The sequence below is a fragment of the Trachypithecus francoisi genome, unplaced genomic scaffold, assembly GCF_009764315.1.
Source record: "Trachypithecus francoisi isolate TF-2019V2 unplaced genomic scaffold, Tfra_2.0 Lachesis_group13, whole genome shotgun sequence".
Classification (NCBI taxonomy): Eukaryota; Metazoa; Chordata; class Mammalia; order Primates; family Cercopithecidae; genus Trachypithecus; species Trachypithecus francoisi.
Genome location: NW_022681458.1, coordinates 25,723,925 through 25,741,761, shown reverse-complemented (window position 1 = coordinate 25,741,761; position 17,837 = coordinate 25,723,925). Strand labels below are relative to the sequence as shown.

The following is a 17,837-nucleotide window of genomic DNA, read 5'->3' as shown; positions in this document are numbered from 1 at the left end:
GTAGCTCTGTGACTAAAGCCATCATATATATATTAAATGTTGTAAGCTACTCAGTTGTGTGCTCTTTACAAAGACAAACCTGTGCAAATTCATATTTCCAGCCTTACAAATAAGTAATTATACTTTTGACATTAAATCATGTCAATGAGGTTTAAAAATTATATAATTATCTGATTATTCTTCCCAATCCTTATGTATATGATGTAACATCACACACATACACACACACACACACACATTTCACATGAAGTTTTCTATTGTCTCAAAATTGTCTTAATGAATGAAATAGGAATAAACTGGACACTCGTCTTTAGTCTCTATTCCCTAAATAGTTGTCAAACAAGACAACCCACAAGGGCTTCATCTTACCAGCCATGGGGCAGAATCCAAACTTCTGGTCGGCATCATAGTTCTGTGTGGTCCCACACCACTTCATGTTGTCTCTCCTGCCCTCAGAAGTGCAATCAGTGTAATTGTGGTTGTTGTATAGGAAGGGGAAGTGGCACAAGGCACCATTGGAATTTCCTCCTCGAGTCTGAACCAAAACTGCCAGGAACAATACACAACAAGGAAGGAAAAGATTACCGCTGAGCTTTCCAATGTACACAGAATTACTGGTCTGAGAGAACCAGGTTTCTGCAGCTAATTCTCAGAGCGTCTATTTCAGAATAAAAAATATCTGATAATATAGTTCTAAGCTTCTTAGCATATTTACCTTCACGTTCAAAACAGATTTAAATCCCATTTTCACTGTCATTTCCCCCGCACACCCCACAAAAGATTAAATGATAGCTTTGAATAAAACATTGTTTTAACTGGAAAATAAGCTAAGGCATTAAAATATTCATCCTGTGTATTCCTCAGCCCTGTGGGATCATCTACTGATTCCAAAATACAAGTATCTTTAATCACATCATAATCCCAATGTGTTAAATCAAATGAACTGGAAGGCTATTCCCTTGGTGTCATTTCCCAACAGTACTGGGGAAGATGGAAGAATCCTCAGCTGTTATGTGAGCTCTGTTATCTCTTGAGTCCAAACTTAACAAAAGCGATGCTTCTTGGGCAGCCTCAAAATAAATGGCTAGAATGCTGGCAAATAAAAATAGGGCATGAAAGTGAGTTTTTTTTTTTCCACTTCTGTGGCTCCCCCTTGGGACACTCACCAGTATGGTCTGTGCAGAAAGAATATTTCTGGTCCTGCTCATAATTCGAAGTTGTGCTGCACCAAAGATGTCCGTCCTGTCGCCCTTCTGTGGTGCAGGAGTAGAACGTCCTGCCGTTGTAGGTGAATGGTAAGACACATGGCTCTCCATTTGAGTTGCCACCATAAGTCTGGGTTACAGCTACAATCATAATCAAAGGAGTGTCAATAAACAGAGATGCTTTATCTCCCACCAGCAACTGCTTATTTATGGCTTCAATGAGATACTGAGCTTGTGCCCTCAAAGGAAGAAGGTATGAGTATAGATGATCATCTCATTAATTCCAGTCTAAATGCGTTACTCAGGAATCCACGTCTACTGTGGATAGAACGACACCTGAGTTCTTCTGCTGATATCCTTCACGACCAGTTCTGCTGCCATGCCTCAGTTTCTCTATTTGTAAAGCTATATTTATACAGGTCAATTAAGGATGCTGCTTAAGGATGTTGGGATAATATTTATGACTATATCTATGCCATAAAAATTAATATATAAGACTATTCTGGGGGAGAATTTTGTACCAATTTTTATTGCCATAGTTACTACCACATTTGTAGCCCAGAATACATATATTAGGTTATTGGAAGATGTTTACATCACAAAGCTGCTGAAAATTGAGATTTAGAATATAAAATTTTGATGATCGTTCAGAAAGCAGCTCTCTTGTAACAACACTTTAGGCAAATAAAGACAATACAATCTTTACCCATGATGCCCATCGCCAGAAAGAAAATACATAAATTAAAAAGGTTGGAAGAAAATGTTTCAAATGCCAACCCTGATTGTTATCACAGGGTGGTAAAGATTACAAGCTTCTCTTGTTTGTTTTATTGTTTCACATCCAATGAATGTATTGTCCTTCAAAAACTAAATAATAAAGTCATCAGTCCTATTCTTCAAAAAGATAATGCATACCTGTCTCTTGGCAGCTGACTCCGTTGCCCAGGCACATGCAAAGCATTTGCTTATTTCCTTGTGTCTTCAGCCACTGCATCCCCACAGAGTAGACCACACCACTGTCTGTGACACAGTGGCCATAGGGGGCAGGCTGGGGGTGAGGCTGCGGTTGGTAAACAGCTGCACGAACATCGGTGAAGGGGCCAGATCCTAATGGCATGAGAAGGGAAGGTCACAAAACTGGGTGAGAGAAGACAATTCACTCTTTTCTACAGTTAGGATCTTTATGATCTCACAGAGATCACTCTGAAATCCATGTCGTTACTGGCCTGGGACTGGAAAAAAAAATGTCCCTTATTCAGCAGTTGCTTTTGTATTTAGTCTAGGAAATAATCCACAAGTGTCTACCAAGTGGTCTCCATCCTCCAGCTCAATTGGGGCTACTGGGATTATATTTCTGTTTGTTTGTTTTTTGTTTTGTGGGGTTATTTTTGAAATGGAGTCTCACTCTGTTGCCTAGGCTGGAGTGCAGTGGCGTGACCTCGGCTCACTGCAACCTCTGCCTCTTGAGTTCAAGCGATTCTCCTGCCTCAGCCTCCTGAGTAGCTGGAATTACAGGCACATTCCACCATGCCCGGCTGACTATTTTTGGTATTTTTAGTAAAGATGGGGTTTTGCCATGTTGGCCAGGCTGGTCTCGAACTCCTGACCTCAGGTGATCCGCCCGCCTCGGCCTTCCAAAGTGCTGAGATTATAGGCACGAGCCACCACACCTGGCCAGGATTATATTTCTAAATCACAGACATCATCCTGCCACTCCATACAGCAGATACCTTCAACATCTCGCTTTTCTGTGTAACTGAACTCATTAGAGGGTGCCTTCGGCAGCTGTCCTGGATTCTCTGGAGGTCACCTCCACCTTCCACATTTTATTTCTCCTCAGTATTATTGCGATTCTGTTGTGCTTTTTCTAAAACCAATCAATCCTCTTAAGACAGCTTTCCTTTCAGAACAACACAACAGGATGTGTCGATCTTTTCTTTCAACTTTTAGATATCTGTTCTCTTGGAGGCCAGGGCCCACCACAGAACAGAATCAGGGTTGATGCTAGATCAAAGGTACACTGAATTCAGTGCCTCCCTAAATGCTGCTGAACACTAGAACCCAAAGATGTTCACAGGCAAAGAATCCCAAGGTCAAACGTACTAGGGAGACATGGCGCCCATCCCCTACACGCCACCGTGAAGAGTATGATGTAAAGGAACATACAGATTCTGCAGAGCAGGTTCCATTTTGTTTAACCCAGTGCTTTTCAAACTTTTTTGAACAATGGAGTCTTTTCAGTATTGGCAATATTCACAAAAATAGCTAACATTTACTGAGTGTTTATCACCATTTAATTCCCACCTACTCTTTTAATCTGTTTTGGTAGATTGACATTTATAACTCTTTTTGGTCAGTAGCAATTTTATTAATGATAATCAAATAACTCAAAGACATCAAATCTAATCTTGTTCACCTTCGTAAGTGCCCAAAGCAAGACAAAAACTCATCAAAAGAAGAAAAATTAGAACAATTAATATTTTTAACTGAAGGATGGCTGAGACACTATATAACGATGCTGGCACATCATATAGTAAAAAGTTGATCAAAACGTATTAAAAATAATGAGGGGAGTGCACATTCTTGTTGGCTATATTTCTCTCTTCAGATTTTTATGAAACATTTATGATGTAAAAATCTTGTTCTTATGCCAAAAATGATTAAAACTTGTTTTTTTAAAAAGAATGCTTGGATATCATGTCTTTCATGGCCATCTCTAGGTCCTCTCTGAATTTCTAAAATTTCAAATGCCAATACATGAAGAAAATGATTGTGCATTACTTTATAAAATGTAACAAAGTTTGCCAGAGCATAGAAACCACCTATGAAGGATGGTTTCCACTACAAAAAGAGCTCAATGTTGGAACAGGGAAGTGTATTTCATTCAAAAACAAACAAACAAACAACCAAAAAACAACAAAAAACCCAAATGTACTTTTTTTGTTCTTCCCTAGGGAAGAACCAAGTAGTCATATAATTAATTATAACTCTCATTTCCTTTCAAATGAACTTTGGATATTCAAAATACGTGTGCGTGCATGTGTGTGTGTGTGTGTGTGATCTATCCATGGTAGATTTTATGATGATAGGATTCTTTAAAACTCAGTTTTATCTTTTGGCGATAAATCTGGCTTTTTTCCCCCTAAGATTTATTTGCATTATTTTCATTTTTTTTCTCAAAAAGTTAAAACCTGACATTAAAAAAACTTTTAACAACCAATAATGTGTTAAATGATCTTAGGTTATTCGCTGAAACCCTGCAAATTATCCTCAAATGGCATGTCAAAGGAAAGACGGATTTGCGGAAATATTTCTTGACCTGCTTCCCCATTTCCCGCCCCTGCTCGTCCTGTGCCTCACCGCTCGATGTGGTCTGTACAGTGGTGTGCCTCTCACACTTCCACTCTCCTCGGCCGTTGCCTGTGCAGATGCACTGGAGCAGGTTTCCTCGATTATCCTTCTTGCTCCAGGTGTCTCCAATTCTATAGGACGTCCTCGTGTCCTGATCGTTGCATCTATCTGTGTCACAAAGGAAGCACATACATACATACATCAGGCCAAGAGTGGCAAGTGGTCAATTCAAACTTAAAAAATGAATGCTATCTATGCCTGGTAATCTATTTTTGGTAATAGGTTCATATTCAGCTCTGGTGCTGCAAGGTATTACACTTCTGAAAGATGAAATTATATTTGTTACAATGGAAAGGGAGCTGAATGGTTTAGTCTAGTTTCATCTCTCTGTCAAATAACATATTCATTCATTCACTCGTTCATTCATTCATTCATTCATTCATTGTTTTCACACCGTTCCTTTGGCTAACTTCATTCTCTGGCATTATATTTCATCTTTTTCCTTCTCAGGCTCTTCCAGGACTTTTCTTAGTCATCACTGTCTATGGCCTGCCCTTCTTTTTTTTTTTTTTTTTGAGACAGAGTCTTGCTCTGTCGCCCAGGCTGGGGTGCAGTGGCCGCACCTCAGTTCACTGCAAGCTCCGCCTCCCGAGTTTACGCCATTCTCCTGCTTCAGCCTCCGGAGTAGCTGGGACTACAGGCGCCCGCCACCTTGCCCGGCTAGTTTTTTGTATTTTTTAAAAGAGACAGGGTTTCACCGTGTTAGCCAGGATGGTCTCGATCTCCTGACCTTGTGATCCGCCCGTCTCGGCCTCCCAAAGTGCTGGGATGGCCTGCCTTTCAATAGGGAACTTGCTTTAGAAAACTATAAACAGGCTGAGTGCGGTGACTCACGCATGCAATCCTAGTACTTTAGGAGGGTGGATCACCTGCAGTCAGGAGTTCGAGACTAGCCTGGGCAACATGGTGAAACCCCCGTCTCTACTAAAAATACAAAAAAAATTAGCCGGGTATGGTGGCGGGCCCCTGTAATCCCAGCCATGTGGGAAGCTGAGGCAGGAGAATCGCTTGAACCCAGGAGGTGGAGGTTGCAATGAGCCGAAACCATGCCACTGCCCTCCAGCCTGGGCGACAGGGCGAGACTCTGTCTCAAAACAAACAAACAAACAAACAAATAAGCAAACAAAAACTTAAAACAATGGGGAGGCAAGCAGGTCTTACAGCGTCTTCACCAATGGCTACAAAGAAGCTATAAAAAGATGGTAGTATCTCTTTCTTCATTTGTTATGTAAAAAATTTAGAGGATGCACAATTTTCTTTTACTAAAATGTTATTTTCCCCTCCCCTATACCCCAACACCTACAGTATTTAAAAATCACTAGCAAAATAGCCCCAAATTATTCAGTGTTAGCCCTCCAATGGGAGAGTGGGATCAACATAAGATGATAATTTGTAACTAAATGACTATTAGTCTATGTGTTCATTTATCTGGTAAATAGATTATTTAAATTATAATCCAGATTTGCTCTGTGCCATGATGTGAGTATAGAGGATCTGATTTCTTTGTGAATCAGATATTGTTGCAACTACTGGGTTAGAGACAAAAAATTAACAGTTGATGTAGGTTCAAACAAATACACACTCACATTCATCTCCCACAAGAACAGAAGTTTGCATGAAGGTATAATTACTGATTAGAGATTTTTCTCAACTCCCCCGCTAAAAGTATTATCATCCCCTGAACCTCCATAGTGCCACTTTCAGTAGTTCTGTTGAAACTTTTAATATTGTGTTTTGCAGATGATAAATATGTGTAAGACTTTCTCGTCTCCCTGACCCCCTAAGTGCTCTTCAAAGGCTGGGTTAATGTTCAATTCATATCTGCACCCCTATAATACCTTGAACAAAGTAAGTGCTTATAAAATTTTCTGGAATAAATGACTTCTCTTTGAGAAACTTTTCCCAACTTGCTATTTAAAAAGTTCTAAATAATAGATAAGGTTTGAAACAGACATCTAATTTGTCTTAAGCTAAAATATTGCCACAAAGATCCTAGAAGTCTGATGATCACAGTAACATTTTAAATGCAAAATATCTAATAAACCAGCAAGTTTCTGGGAAAGTTTTGGTCAAAATTGTTACCACTTTTCATGAGAGACCTATTTTTTTTAGCAAAGAATTTGAATTTGGATGATGGCTATGTTAAGGTAGTTAAATGTTTTCAGCCAGATAAATAAAACAGGTTCAAATTATTTGGATTTGATTTTAAACTTATTTACAACACCAGCAGTTAATGGCTGTTTTACTTCAACAAACTCTCTAGTTGTTATTAGTGTAAAATATCAAAAAAGGAGCCTTGAAACCTAAAGGCAACAATTAAGACCCCAAGGCAATCTTAGAAGGAGCAGTAAAGATGCCAGAGGCCAGTTTCTTTATAGCACTAATAAAATGCGTTAGGTCAGAGACACTATCCTTAACTCCAGAGTAGGTCATTTAATTTATGGGATAAATTGTTTTTAATTTTATCAATTTAGCCTATGAATGTGCCTTATTTAAATTTCAAACATAGAAGGAAACCTAAACCTTTTGTTCAACTCTTTGTCAGTGGCAGTAAGCTGAGATTGAACCTTATTGAAGTGGTATGTTTTTCTATTTATGTAGTCTTCTCTGAAGATGCAGAATTAGTTGGTTATGAAAGTTTTCTTGACATCCAGAAGTTATCAAAGCATGCTGGTATACTGGATGGGTTCTAAGTGACATAGTATTACCCGTCTCTCTAGGAGTCCAGAAAACAATACCTGGACTTTAACATAAGGATGTAAAACATACTTCTAGAGGTGCAAGTGATGCGTCCGCTGCCTTCTCCTAGGCAAGTACAATCTACCATCATCCAGCCTTGGTAGGGCTTCTCCCAGGTTTCTCCAACCACATAGGAAGTCCCAGCAGCATGATCAAAACATTTCTCAGCTGTAGGGAAATTTGGAAGAAAAACAGGAAAAAAAAAAAAAAAGGTTATTTTGAATTGTGCAAGCTCCCTGTAATTTAAAGTGTAGTGTGTAAGCAAAAATTCAGCCACATTTTTTTTAAGTGGCACTCTGTTCAGAAAGAATGACACACCCAGCATCTAAGCACACAGTAAGTAGCCAAGGCGAAAGAAAGCTCCAGCTGAGTTGGCAGGCAGAAATTCCATTCTCCTAATAAGTACATGGACTACATATTTTCAGAGAGCCCCAAACTTCCCACCAGCATTTCCAGTAGCAAGGATCTATGTGTATAACTAGTCTGTGGGAGACTACATACGCAAAATTCCAATTATAAATGACCAATTATGAATTTTGAGTGGCCTAAATATGACAAAAAAAAAAGCTATTTTAAAATGTTGGAAAGCAAAACAATACAAAACAAGACAAGAATCTCTAAATTAGAAGATAAATAAACAGAGTAAAGTTTATAGCCAGAAACTTTCAGGCTTATACTTACAGAATTCAACTGAGGACTGAGACCCAAAGAAGCTCAACAAGTTTTAATTTGAAAAGAAATGACCTGAGTGTGACAAGCACACACTATTTCATGTTTCAGTCCAGGATATTCCATATAGAAATGTGTCCAAAGTGTCTTTTTTTTCTTTTAAATAAATTATATCTTGACCAAAGAGGAATCTGAGATCAGCCATTAGGTAAAAGAAATGACTTCATTCTAAATCTCTATGCTTTTGAAGCAAAGTTAAGACTTCTACGTGCAGTCAGTACTTTTTGATCTGATTCCTGTAAGAAGACTATGGATTATATAATAATTCATTATTTCAAATAAAATTCCCATTTCTTTATTGGTTTTCACTGGAATTCAGGTCTATGACCTACGTAGATGTGATTCTGGTCTAACCCCACATTAGAACTAAGCATCCCAGCTCTGGCTCAGCCCTGAGACTCACACACCTATGGGCTTGCAGGTCCATTCTCCTTTTCCATTACCAAGACACACACACTCTAACATGTAACCACCAGTCTCATGTGGTCTCCTCCAGGTGTCACCAATCTTGTAGGACTGACCCCCTTCATGGCAGCGGTCTGTTGAAGATACAACACAAATGTTAGGAGAGGGCAGAACAGATTTTTCTCTTTTTTTTGGTCTCATGTTCCACCCATGGTAGGTACTTAGGTTGGCTAAAGTAGAGACATAGACAACAGCTTTCCCTTCAGAGACAGGGGAAACATTAACAGGTCTGGTCACTTGGAGTCAATTCAATTAAGTGTCTTGTTTAGAACACAATGGAAAACCACAGAGAAATCTGGATGGCAAGGAAGAGGTCAAAAATCCTGCTTTCCCAGAGAGATCACAGGAAATTGGGTCCTAAGCAGAAAAGAAAGGCTGGGAGGCTTGGTCTTCACTCACATACAGCAGGCTAAGACTGAGACTAATTCAGTGAAAAGGCCACAGCAGGCATAGCACTCCAGCTTTTGGGAGCATGGAGAGCCTGTATTTTACCCTAGGATAGAAATATCATTTTTGGGAAAGCAAACAGACATCTACATATAAAGTGTGGAAATACTGGTAGTTTTCTAAGGTGTTAAGTCCAATGGCACATTCAAATGCTGAACTAGACTGTAAACACTATGGACCCTTGCCTCTTGCGATTTGCCTGTAAAGTTGGATAAAGCCTAACATGAAGTATGGGGTAACTTGACTGGGCCTATTCACATGGGACTCTTTTGAATAGAAGCCTTTAAGATGACTTATATTTAAAGAATGGATCTAAAAACTTAAATACTATGTTAATAGAATCTATTGGTAACTCAGTGAATCATACTAGAAAGAGTGCCTTAGCTAAACTGGAGTTGATGAGAATCAACCCGGTTCCCAAAGTTCCTTAGCAAACACTGTTGGGTTAATAATTTTGAACTATCCCTTGGAATAGGGACATCTGCTTCCTGGGTACAACCTACTGGTCACCAAGAAACCAGACTGTTTCTGTGAGGTGTAAGAGGTCTCTGCATTGCAAACAAGAAGATCAGACAACATATGGCTTGTTCACTCTTCATGAACACCTTCCCAGTCACGGCAGAAAAGTCTCAGGATTTGTCTAGCTTGAAGATGTCCAGGTGATTTACAATGGGCAACTCCCCTAAGCATGTCTTATTGAAATGGAACCCAAGAGGTCTCTTGGTTCTACTATGTACACAAACACACACACTCATAAATGCACACACATCAAACACGGATTCCATCTGTGCTCACACCGTCTTTAAGAAACACAGGAACCAGTTGGGTGACCACTTAAGAGTACCTGGTCACCAGGGCCAAATCCCAAAGTTAGGAATATCCAGTCATGGATAACAGAAAATGACACTGATGGTAACAGAGACATTCATATTTGGTATTTGGCATCATTTTACACAATGTCTTCCTTACTTGCTATGGTGCAGCTTATTCTCCCTCGCCCAGCCCCGATGCAGGTACAGTCCCAGATCATGGAGTCTTTAGGACGCTCGTAAGTGTCACCCACTCGGTAAGTGTTCCCAGTGTACTTGTCAAAGCAAGTCTCTTCAGCTGAGGGGAAAAGGAACGTCCACGTGAGCCTCACTTAGGTACAAGTTTTTCTAGTTCACTAATCTCCTCTAAAGGAAAACCCACTTTTCTATTCCACAAGTAACATGGTACAACTCAAAGAATAAAATGAAGTGAGAGATACAGATTTTTATCCTAGGCTCTGATAAGGCCATGGTTTCTGACCTTGACAAATTCTCAAATTTTCTGTAAATTATTCATATTGTAAAGAAATCTCAGGCTCTTAGAAAAAGGCCATATGAAGTACTAACTTATGACAGAGCTAGATTTGTGAAGGGTTTCAGATCCCAATCTCTGACTCAGGAAGTCAAACCAAGGTTCACATAAAAAGCAAACAACTGACTGGGCACGGTGTCTCATGCCTATAATCCCAGTACTTTGGGAGGCCGAGGCGGGTAGATCACCTGAGGTCAGGAATTCGAGACCACCCTGACCAACATGGGGAAACTCTGTCTCTACTAAAAATATGAAAATTAGCTGGGTGTGGTGGTGTGCGCCTGTAATCCCAGCTACTAGGAGGCTGAGGCAGGGGAATTGCTTGAACCCAGGAGGCAGAGGTTACAGTGAGCTGAGATCATGCTACTGTACTCCAGCCTGGTGACAGAGCAAGACTCTGTCTCAAAAACAAAACAAAACAAAACAAAACAAAACAAAAACAAAGAAACAATTCGAAGATCCCCACCTCCCACCAGGCCTTAACATTTGTTAATCCTGTGATTTCCATTTTCCCCTCATGAGTGCTTCTCTGACAGAGTTGCTATAATTTATAAGAAAAATGTCAATGGTCCCAAAGGAATGAGAACTTTGAAGTGGCTAGTGGTTTTGTGTTAACTGCCGCTGACAAATTATTTTGTAATATAGGTCCCCAAAGTGTTTTCTGGCTCATAAACTAACAGTTTAAGATTTGAGACTGCTTTCTAATAAATTAAAATTTTATAAGCAATTTTTTTTTTTGTCAGAGGACACACAAAATCTTTGATTTTCTCATCAAAAACTGGGAGAATAAAGCGAAAAGAAGATTCTAGGAACTAATTTGGGAAAGATTCGTTTCTTTGTTTTAAAGGTAAAAGCATGTGAAAAGCAAACATAAGCAGTTTTTAAACGTTTATTCAGAGGAAATGACAGGTAATTCTATTAGAAAAATGGTGTATGTATTTTTACTTACGAATGCAAAGTTTAACAATTACCACTTCATGTATTAAAAGATACTAACTATGGGGCTTGTGGTCACTTACCTTCAGGTTTACTCTCGCAGTTAAAACCTCGGCTTCCTCCATAACAAGTACAAACCAAGGCATTGCCCAGGTAGGTCCGCTCCCACTGTTGATTTATCTGATAGTGTTTTCCATTGTCATAACAACCGGCTGCAAATAATTGAAGGAAAACGTTACTACATTTCCATTCCTCCTTTTCCCAAAATTATGGAATTTTCTTCATGTGAATATTTAGGTATAGATTTTTTTCCTTTCAACTTTGCTAAAAGTTATATACAATGATGTCATTTGCATCTGGCCAGGGGTCTACATAAAAAAAGTTGGAAACATTTTGGAAGGCAGACAATTGAAATCACATTTTTAAAACATGCAAGGAACTTAAATATTCTTTTGGTCTAATAGTAAAAAAGGACAACTTTAAGCAGGTTTCTGAAAGCAAAAGGAGGGTGTGTCTTTGAAAAACGGAAAGAATTCCAACCTCTGTTCTTGGTGAAGTATCCTGAGCGGCCCTAAAGAGGTTGGAACCAATTACATCTCTTCCAAGTTAGTTACAAACAAGACAGCTATTTCAATACCCGCCTTTCCACCCCCATGTTGAAAATATTTGACCAATTATTTAACAGAAGGAAATAAGTAGCAGTAAGGACCACACTAATCCCAGACGGAAAATTTATAGACATGCATCATTTTTCTCTTTAAAAGCAAGTTTTGGTTAATTCCTAGAAGGACAATCTGAACGTGCAGAATTTATTAGAACACGGGTAGGTCGCAGAGTCCGCGTCCTCCAATGCATGATCTTATCATCTCAGGCCCTCAGAAGGAGCCTGCTCAAAACTCGATCCTTTTGTGTGCACAGCTGGTTTCTCTCAGTAAAGCGCGCACACACTCGCACACGCGCGCGCGCACAAAACTTCAGCCCCAACTTTGGTCGGCTTTAGGGTCCCATCCCTGAGGCAGCCTGTTTCAGCCCGCGGTCAGTACTCACGCTTGCTTTGACTGACAGCCACCGGGGACTGGGGCTGAACCATTTGCTGAGCCTGCCTCTTGCTCTTCGAGGCTCCCGTGGAGGGCACCGCTGTCCCCAGGCACAGGACGGCCAGCAGCAGCAGCCCGGGCCCCGGACCCCTGAGCATGTTGAGACGGTGGGGAAGAGACGCCCTCACCGGGAGGCAAGTTGCCACCAAGTTTGCTTCCCTTCGCAACCTGCGGGAAAAATCCCTTCCAATGCCTCCCGGGGATTGACGCCTCCAAGAAGGTGGGGGCCACAGGGTGGGGAAGGGGACGGGTGGAGGGACAGAGGGGATGCAGAGGACCAGAGAAGTTGTGGATGCAGGTCCCCTCTCCCCGCTCGCGCCTGGGGTTCCCTCTCCTCCCCCTGTGCAGCACAGTCGGCGCGGGCGTCCGAGCCCCGGGAGCCGGGGCTTATATGGGACGGTCCCCTCCCGCCCCGCTGGAGGCCTGCGGCGCGGGGGAGGAGAGACCCGCTGGGCTGTCCCCGCCCCGCCCGCGGCCGCCGACCGCGCACCGATTGGCCCGAGCTCCGGGTGACGTCACGGGGGACTGTGGGTTCGCAGCGAACAAAAGAGATGCTGATGGCCCGCCAGGACTGGGGCAAGACAACTTTTTTTTTTGGTTTCCTTTGCGGTCATCAAACTTTTTAGGGGATGGGGGCAGGGATGGGAAGCGGCTGGGAGGAAAGGGAGTGGCTGGACTTGTGTGAAGCGAAGGGGTTTCAAGACGCTCCCCCTTCCCTTTTCTTTTTTATTGGGGGTGGTGGTGGTGTTTGAGGACATTGCGTCACCTCTGGTCGGGGTTGGGGGGGAATCTCTGCTTATAGGAGTGTATTTTGTGGGGAAGAAACCCCATAAAATATCCACCACCTTGCAGCTGTAAGAATCCAGACTTTTCAGTTCCAGGGCGGGGCTGCCTTTCCCCCTACCCTGCTCCCTTTCTTTGGACTAGAGGGCACTGACTCGGGACTCCCTTATTTTGTCTTCACAGCTCCCTGTTCGGACTTCCCTTCTCAGCTCTGCGCCTGTCTGGCTCTGAGACAGGGCCAGGGGACGAACGCGGAGCGAAGGGGAACAGAGACCTTGAATGAGCTTCTACTAAGTACCGGGAGTTCCGCGGGGCGCTTTGCAGATCCCGGGGAAGTTCAGAGAATGAAGTTTTCCTTTGCAAGGACAAAGTAACAGTTTGCTTTTTCACAAACGCAGGAAAGCCTTTCTTTCCTGGGGATGGGACGCCCGTTTCCACTGAAAGTGAAATCACTGTGAACAACCTGAAAATTGGAAAGTTGGACCAGCTGTGGGGAGAGAAAGGTCTTCGTGTCCTTTCCCACGTTCACCGTGCCAGTGACACACAAAGCAGAGATTTTTTTGCTTGAATCATTAAAAGCCGGGTGGGTGGGGGGCACCCTGTGTACTGTCTTGCCCTCCTTCGGCCCCTTTCTCGCATTTATTTGCCATTTTCTTTTTGCTGACACGTTCCATTACAGAATGCCCCCTCCATCCCCCGCCGCCAGATTTTTTATGTTTCAATTGTTATTTACTCCAAGAGTGTGGAAAGTTCTTTAAGATTCCCCCGTCTCGAACTCTAAACCTAGAGTAGAAAGGGAATCTAAAAAGTCTCTCATTTAGCAACTCACCACATCAGTCCTTTTTTTCAGACAAACGCAAGCACAATTGCTTTTAATGATCTTCAGAAGGAGGAGTCCACCGCTTCCACAGTAGATCCAGAGAGACCCAAACTGAATGCTTTGCCTACTCCTTGCGTTAGGATTTCAGAGGTTCCGTTTACTTTGAGAGGACATGAAGCTACTAATAAAATATATTTATTTCGGCAAGGTACCTGTTTTTTCCAAAAGTTTCACCTTCAGTAATTGCCACAGGAGTAATTAGAAGTCTGTCTTCTATAAAATGCCTGACACATTAAAGATACAAAATTAGCGTTTGTTTTTATTCATGCAAGGATTTAAAACCAAACCAAAACAAAGCAAAACACCCAGCAAATATCAGTTTCCTACAAATAGTGTAAAAAAACCTCTTGAGGAATCTTGGTGCCCCACACTCCAAGTTGAAAGAGTGCCATGGATTTCCCCAAATTTAGAATTCTGTCTGGGTTAAAGGATTTTTTTTGGAATTTCTCATCGCTTGACAAAACAGTTTTCTCTTTCAAATATAAAAGAGCTCCTTGTAAAATGCTTGGTAAATTTCTGGGAAGCCGAGTGTTTCTTCCAGAGGGATACCTGGAAATCCGGATGTAAGCAAGATAAACCTGTAGCTAAAGCTTTCTTAAAATCCATTGATTCTGGGGGAAGGAAATAAGTGATTAAAAAAGTATTTTCTCAACCAAAACCATGATAGTTTGATATATTTACTGTACTGAAAATACACTAGAATAATATGCATAGTGGAGCTTGAAGTGGAAAGCCCACCTTACATTTTGGAAGAAACTTCTGTATTTCAATCCCATAGACATCTAGTTTATTTAAGGAAACAAGATATCTCTGTCATAAGAAAAAAAAATCTGACTGATTTTTATAGAAATGCTTCAGAGTTTACTCTTTTACTTGAAAGTTTTTTTTTTTTTTTTTTTGCCTTTTTTTTTAAACTTTAGAGACAGAGGCTTTTCTTAGTTATGATAACAGGGCTTACTACAGTATTCTTTAATTATCAAGATCCCTTGCAACTCTGAGTCTGTTATCTCTAACTGGAGAGATAATTAAATCTTAAAGACCATTCTGACTCTAATTCAACCAATGTGTGTGGTGTCCAGGATCTTTGGACTTCCTTAAGAATTCTATTTTATCAAGGTGGTTCTTCCTGAGTAAGTTGTATTCTTCTATTGGTAGGAAATGCTCTTGGACTTCTTTCTTTTCTTTTTCTTTCTTTCTTTCTTTCTTTCTTTCTTTCTTTCTTTCTTTCTTTCTTTCTTTCTTTCTCTCTCTGTCTCTCTTTCTTTCTTTCTTTCTTTCTTTCTCTCTTCTTTCTTTCTTCTCTCTCTCTCTCTTTCTTTCTTTTTAAAACTGTACTCAGAGAGGGAAATGTGACAAAAGGGAAATCAATAGAGACAAAGTAGATTCACGGGTACCCAAGTTAATGGGCTGGGAACAGGAATGAACTGTAAAAGGGCACAGGGAATCTAATTGAGGTGATGGAAATCTGTGTTCTAAAACTACATTGCAGTGATAACTGTACAGTTTGGTAAAAGTTTCAGAATTCTAGGGATTATACACTTAAAATGAGTGAATTTTACGGTATATAAATTATGCTTCAATAAAGTTGTTTTTTTTCAAAGGTTGATTTTAAAAGTTAGTATTTGCTCTTTTTTACTCTCAACCATCTCCTGATTTTGGTTTCAAGGATTTGCTCTTAAGTAGCAGCAACATACACAAGGCGTCCTCATTTCTTCATTTTTCTAAGAGGAAGTTTGCCGTGAATATAGTAGTGGATTTATTCTTCTACACCAGTAACTACTTCTGAAACCTGCTATTTGTGTGAGGGCATATATGTGGCAGAGACAGAACAGATCTTCATTTAGGACTGTGCCTTGTTTCTTCTTGGACTTGCCATAGTGATAGAATTTTCCCAGAGCCTCAGACAACTTAAACTTTTTGTAACAAAAAGAAACATATATTTTCGGGAAGTTGGGGGGGGGGGTGCGGGTGGTGGGAGGCCATGGTATTGGGAAATTTTATTATTCCAGAAAGTTAAGGAGAAGGTTAAGGAGGAGCATGAGCAATTATGGAAATCTGAATTAAATTGATTTCATTTGTTTTGAAGATTAGCGATGGAGACATTTGATTAAGCACACAAAAGAATGGATCACATCCAGTCATTTAGAAGGACTGAAATAAAAACAGGCCAGGTGTGGTGATTCATGTCTGTAATCCCAGCACTTTGGGAGGCCAATGTGGGAGAGTCACTTAAGCCCAGGAGTTCAAGTCCAGCCTCGGCAATATAGTGAGACAGTCTCAATAATAATAATAATAACCAGATTTGGTGACAGGCGCCTCTTGTCCCAGCTACTCAGGAGTCTGGCTTGAGTCCTGGGGGAATGACTTGAGCCCAGAAGATCGAGAGATCAAAGCTGCAGCGAGCCATGATCACACCACTGCACTCCAGACCCAGCCTAGGTGACAGAGCAAGATCCTGTCTCAAAAATTTAACATTTAACATTGAAATGTTAAATGTTAAAGTTTACATTTAAATATGTCACATTTAGATGTTACATTTAAAACTGTTACATTTAAATGTAACATTTAATGATGGGCTGTTTTTCCTGAAACCCTTTCGCTTCTATCCTGTTATTAATCTCTTTCAGTTCTGCTAGAGAGAGACCACTGACTCTGGAGAGTTTGAACTTTCATTTCATCTTCTTCTATAAGTAGATTAGAGGGAGATAAAAATTAGAGAAAGAGGGAGATTCGACTAGTTTTTTTTTTTCTTATTTTGAATTTTTCTTTTTTTTTTTTTTTTGGCATAAAATGCTTCCCTTCTTCCTTGAAAATGGCCAAGTTTACAAAAATGTTACTCATTAACCACAGGTGTGAGAAGTTAAAAATAAACTTCCCTGCGGGCAGCCCTCATGAGTAGAATGTCTGAAAAGTTTGTCAAGAATTGACAGGGTGCCTGCAACCAGGGAGAAAATAGTGGATAAAGGCTTTAAATTATGCCATGAAAACTAACCAGTTTTTGCTTAATAGGCATTTTGTTTATAGTTTAAGTGACTTTGTTTTTTAATCAGCACTTTTTAAAAGCCTTAATCTATGCTTTTTGCTTCTTAACAGGAATATTCTTTTCTCATTAGAGTGATGTAACTCCCAACAGGCATGGCAAAGGCGTTTAACTTATCCAGTGAAATGGGAACTGACTACTATGTAGCTGGAACATGGAAACAAAACTGTCTTGGAGAGCATTTCATCTTTCCAAGCAAGGCAGCAGCTTCTTGGAAAAATTTTAATTTTGTGTGTTATTTCATGAGGCTGGCATTAAAGAGTTTTTGTTGTTGTTGTTGAAAGGCTGAATTAAAAAAAAATTAGAAGGTTTGCCATATTTAAATTATTTTCTATTCTTTTTACATTAGCATACTTTAAACATCTCATATGCAGCTAATCACAAAAGTTAGTTGAGTCATATGCTTAAAAATAACCACAAACATTGTCTAATAAATAACAATTTATGCCAACAATAGACTATTGTGATATAAGCAGTCAATATTTATGCCTACCTGTCTGATTAGTGAATTAATTAGTTAAAATAAATTTAGAATATATTGAACCGAATTGTAAAAATGCCAATATACTTGTAATTGTAAATTTATATTAAACCATTTTCTAGATAAATATATTCTTTCATTAAGTATGACCATTTTACTGAGATAAAATGGACATTTAAAATCATTACTATTTTAAACATTAAACACTAAGGCACTGCTTACATGCATGCACATTTAAGTAGTCACGAAGTCACAAAGATTTCAGCACCTAAATAGAAATAAT

The 17,837-nt window shown here is 40.2% G+C and overlaps 1 protein-coding gene across 30 annotated transcripts in view; it reads right to left on the bottom strand.

Moving 5' to 3' along the window:
• The window catches only part of FN1 (fibronectin 1), a 76,397-nt gene extending 63,564 nt beyond the window's left edge, over positions 1–12,833 (bottom strand). For 23 of the 30 annotated variants that reach the window (XM_033230348.1, XM_033230354.1, XM_033230363.1 and 20 more), the window contains exons 1-9: positions 12,321–12,728; positions 11,357–11,485; positions 9,966–10,103; positions 8,492–8,623; positions 7,386–7,523; positions 4,566–4,724; positions 2,121–2,312; positions 1,167–1,346; positions 370–546 (exon numbers count right to left, since the gene is read on the bottom strand). In XM_033230348.1, the coding sequence (XP_033086239.1) occupies positions 370–546; positions 1,167–1,346; positions 2,121–2,312; positions 4,566–4,724; positions 7,386–7,523; positions 8,492–8,623; positions 9,966–10,103; positions 11,357–11,485; positions 12,321–12,468 (1,393 nt within the window). In that variant the 5' untranslated portion in view covers positions 12,469–12,728. Of the gene's footprint in view, positions 1–369; positions 547–1,166; positions 1,347–2,120; positions 2,313–4,565; positions 4,725–7,385; positions 7,524–8,491; positions 8,624–9,965; positions 10,104–11,356; positions 11,486–12,320 lie in introns of all 30 variants that reach the window. The other 7 variants (XM_033230370.1, XM_033230377.1, XM_033230378.1 and 4 more) reach the window with 2 other exon arrangements.
• Positions 12,834–17,837: the final 5,004 nt, after the last annotated feature.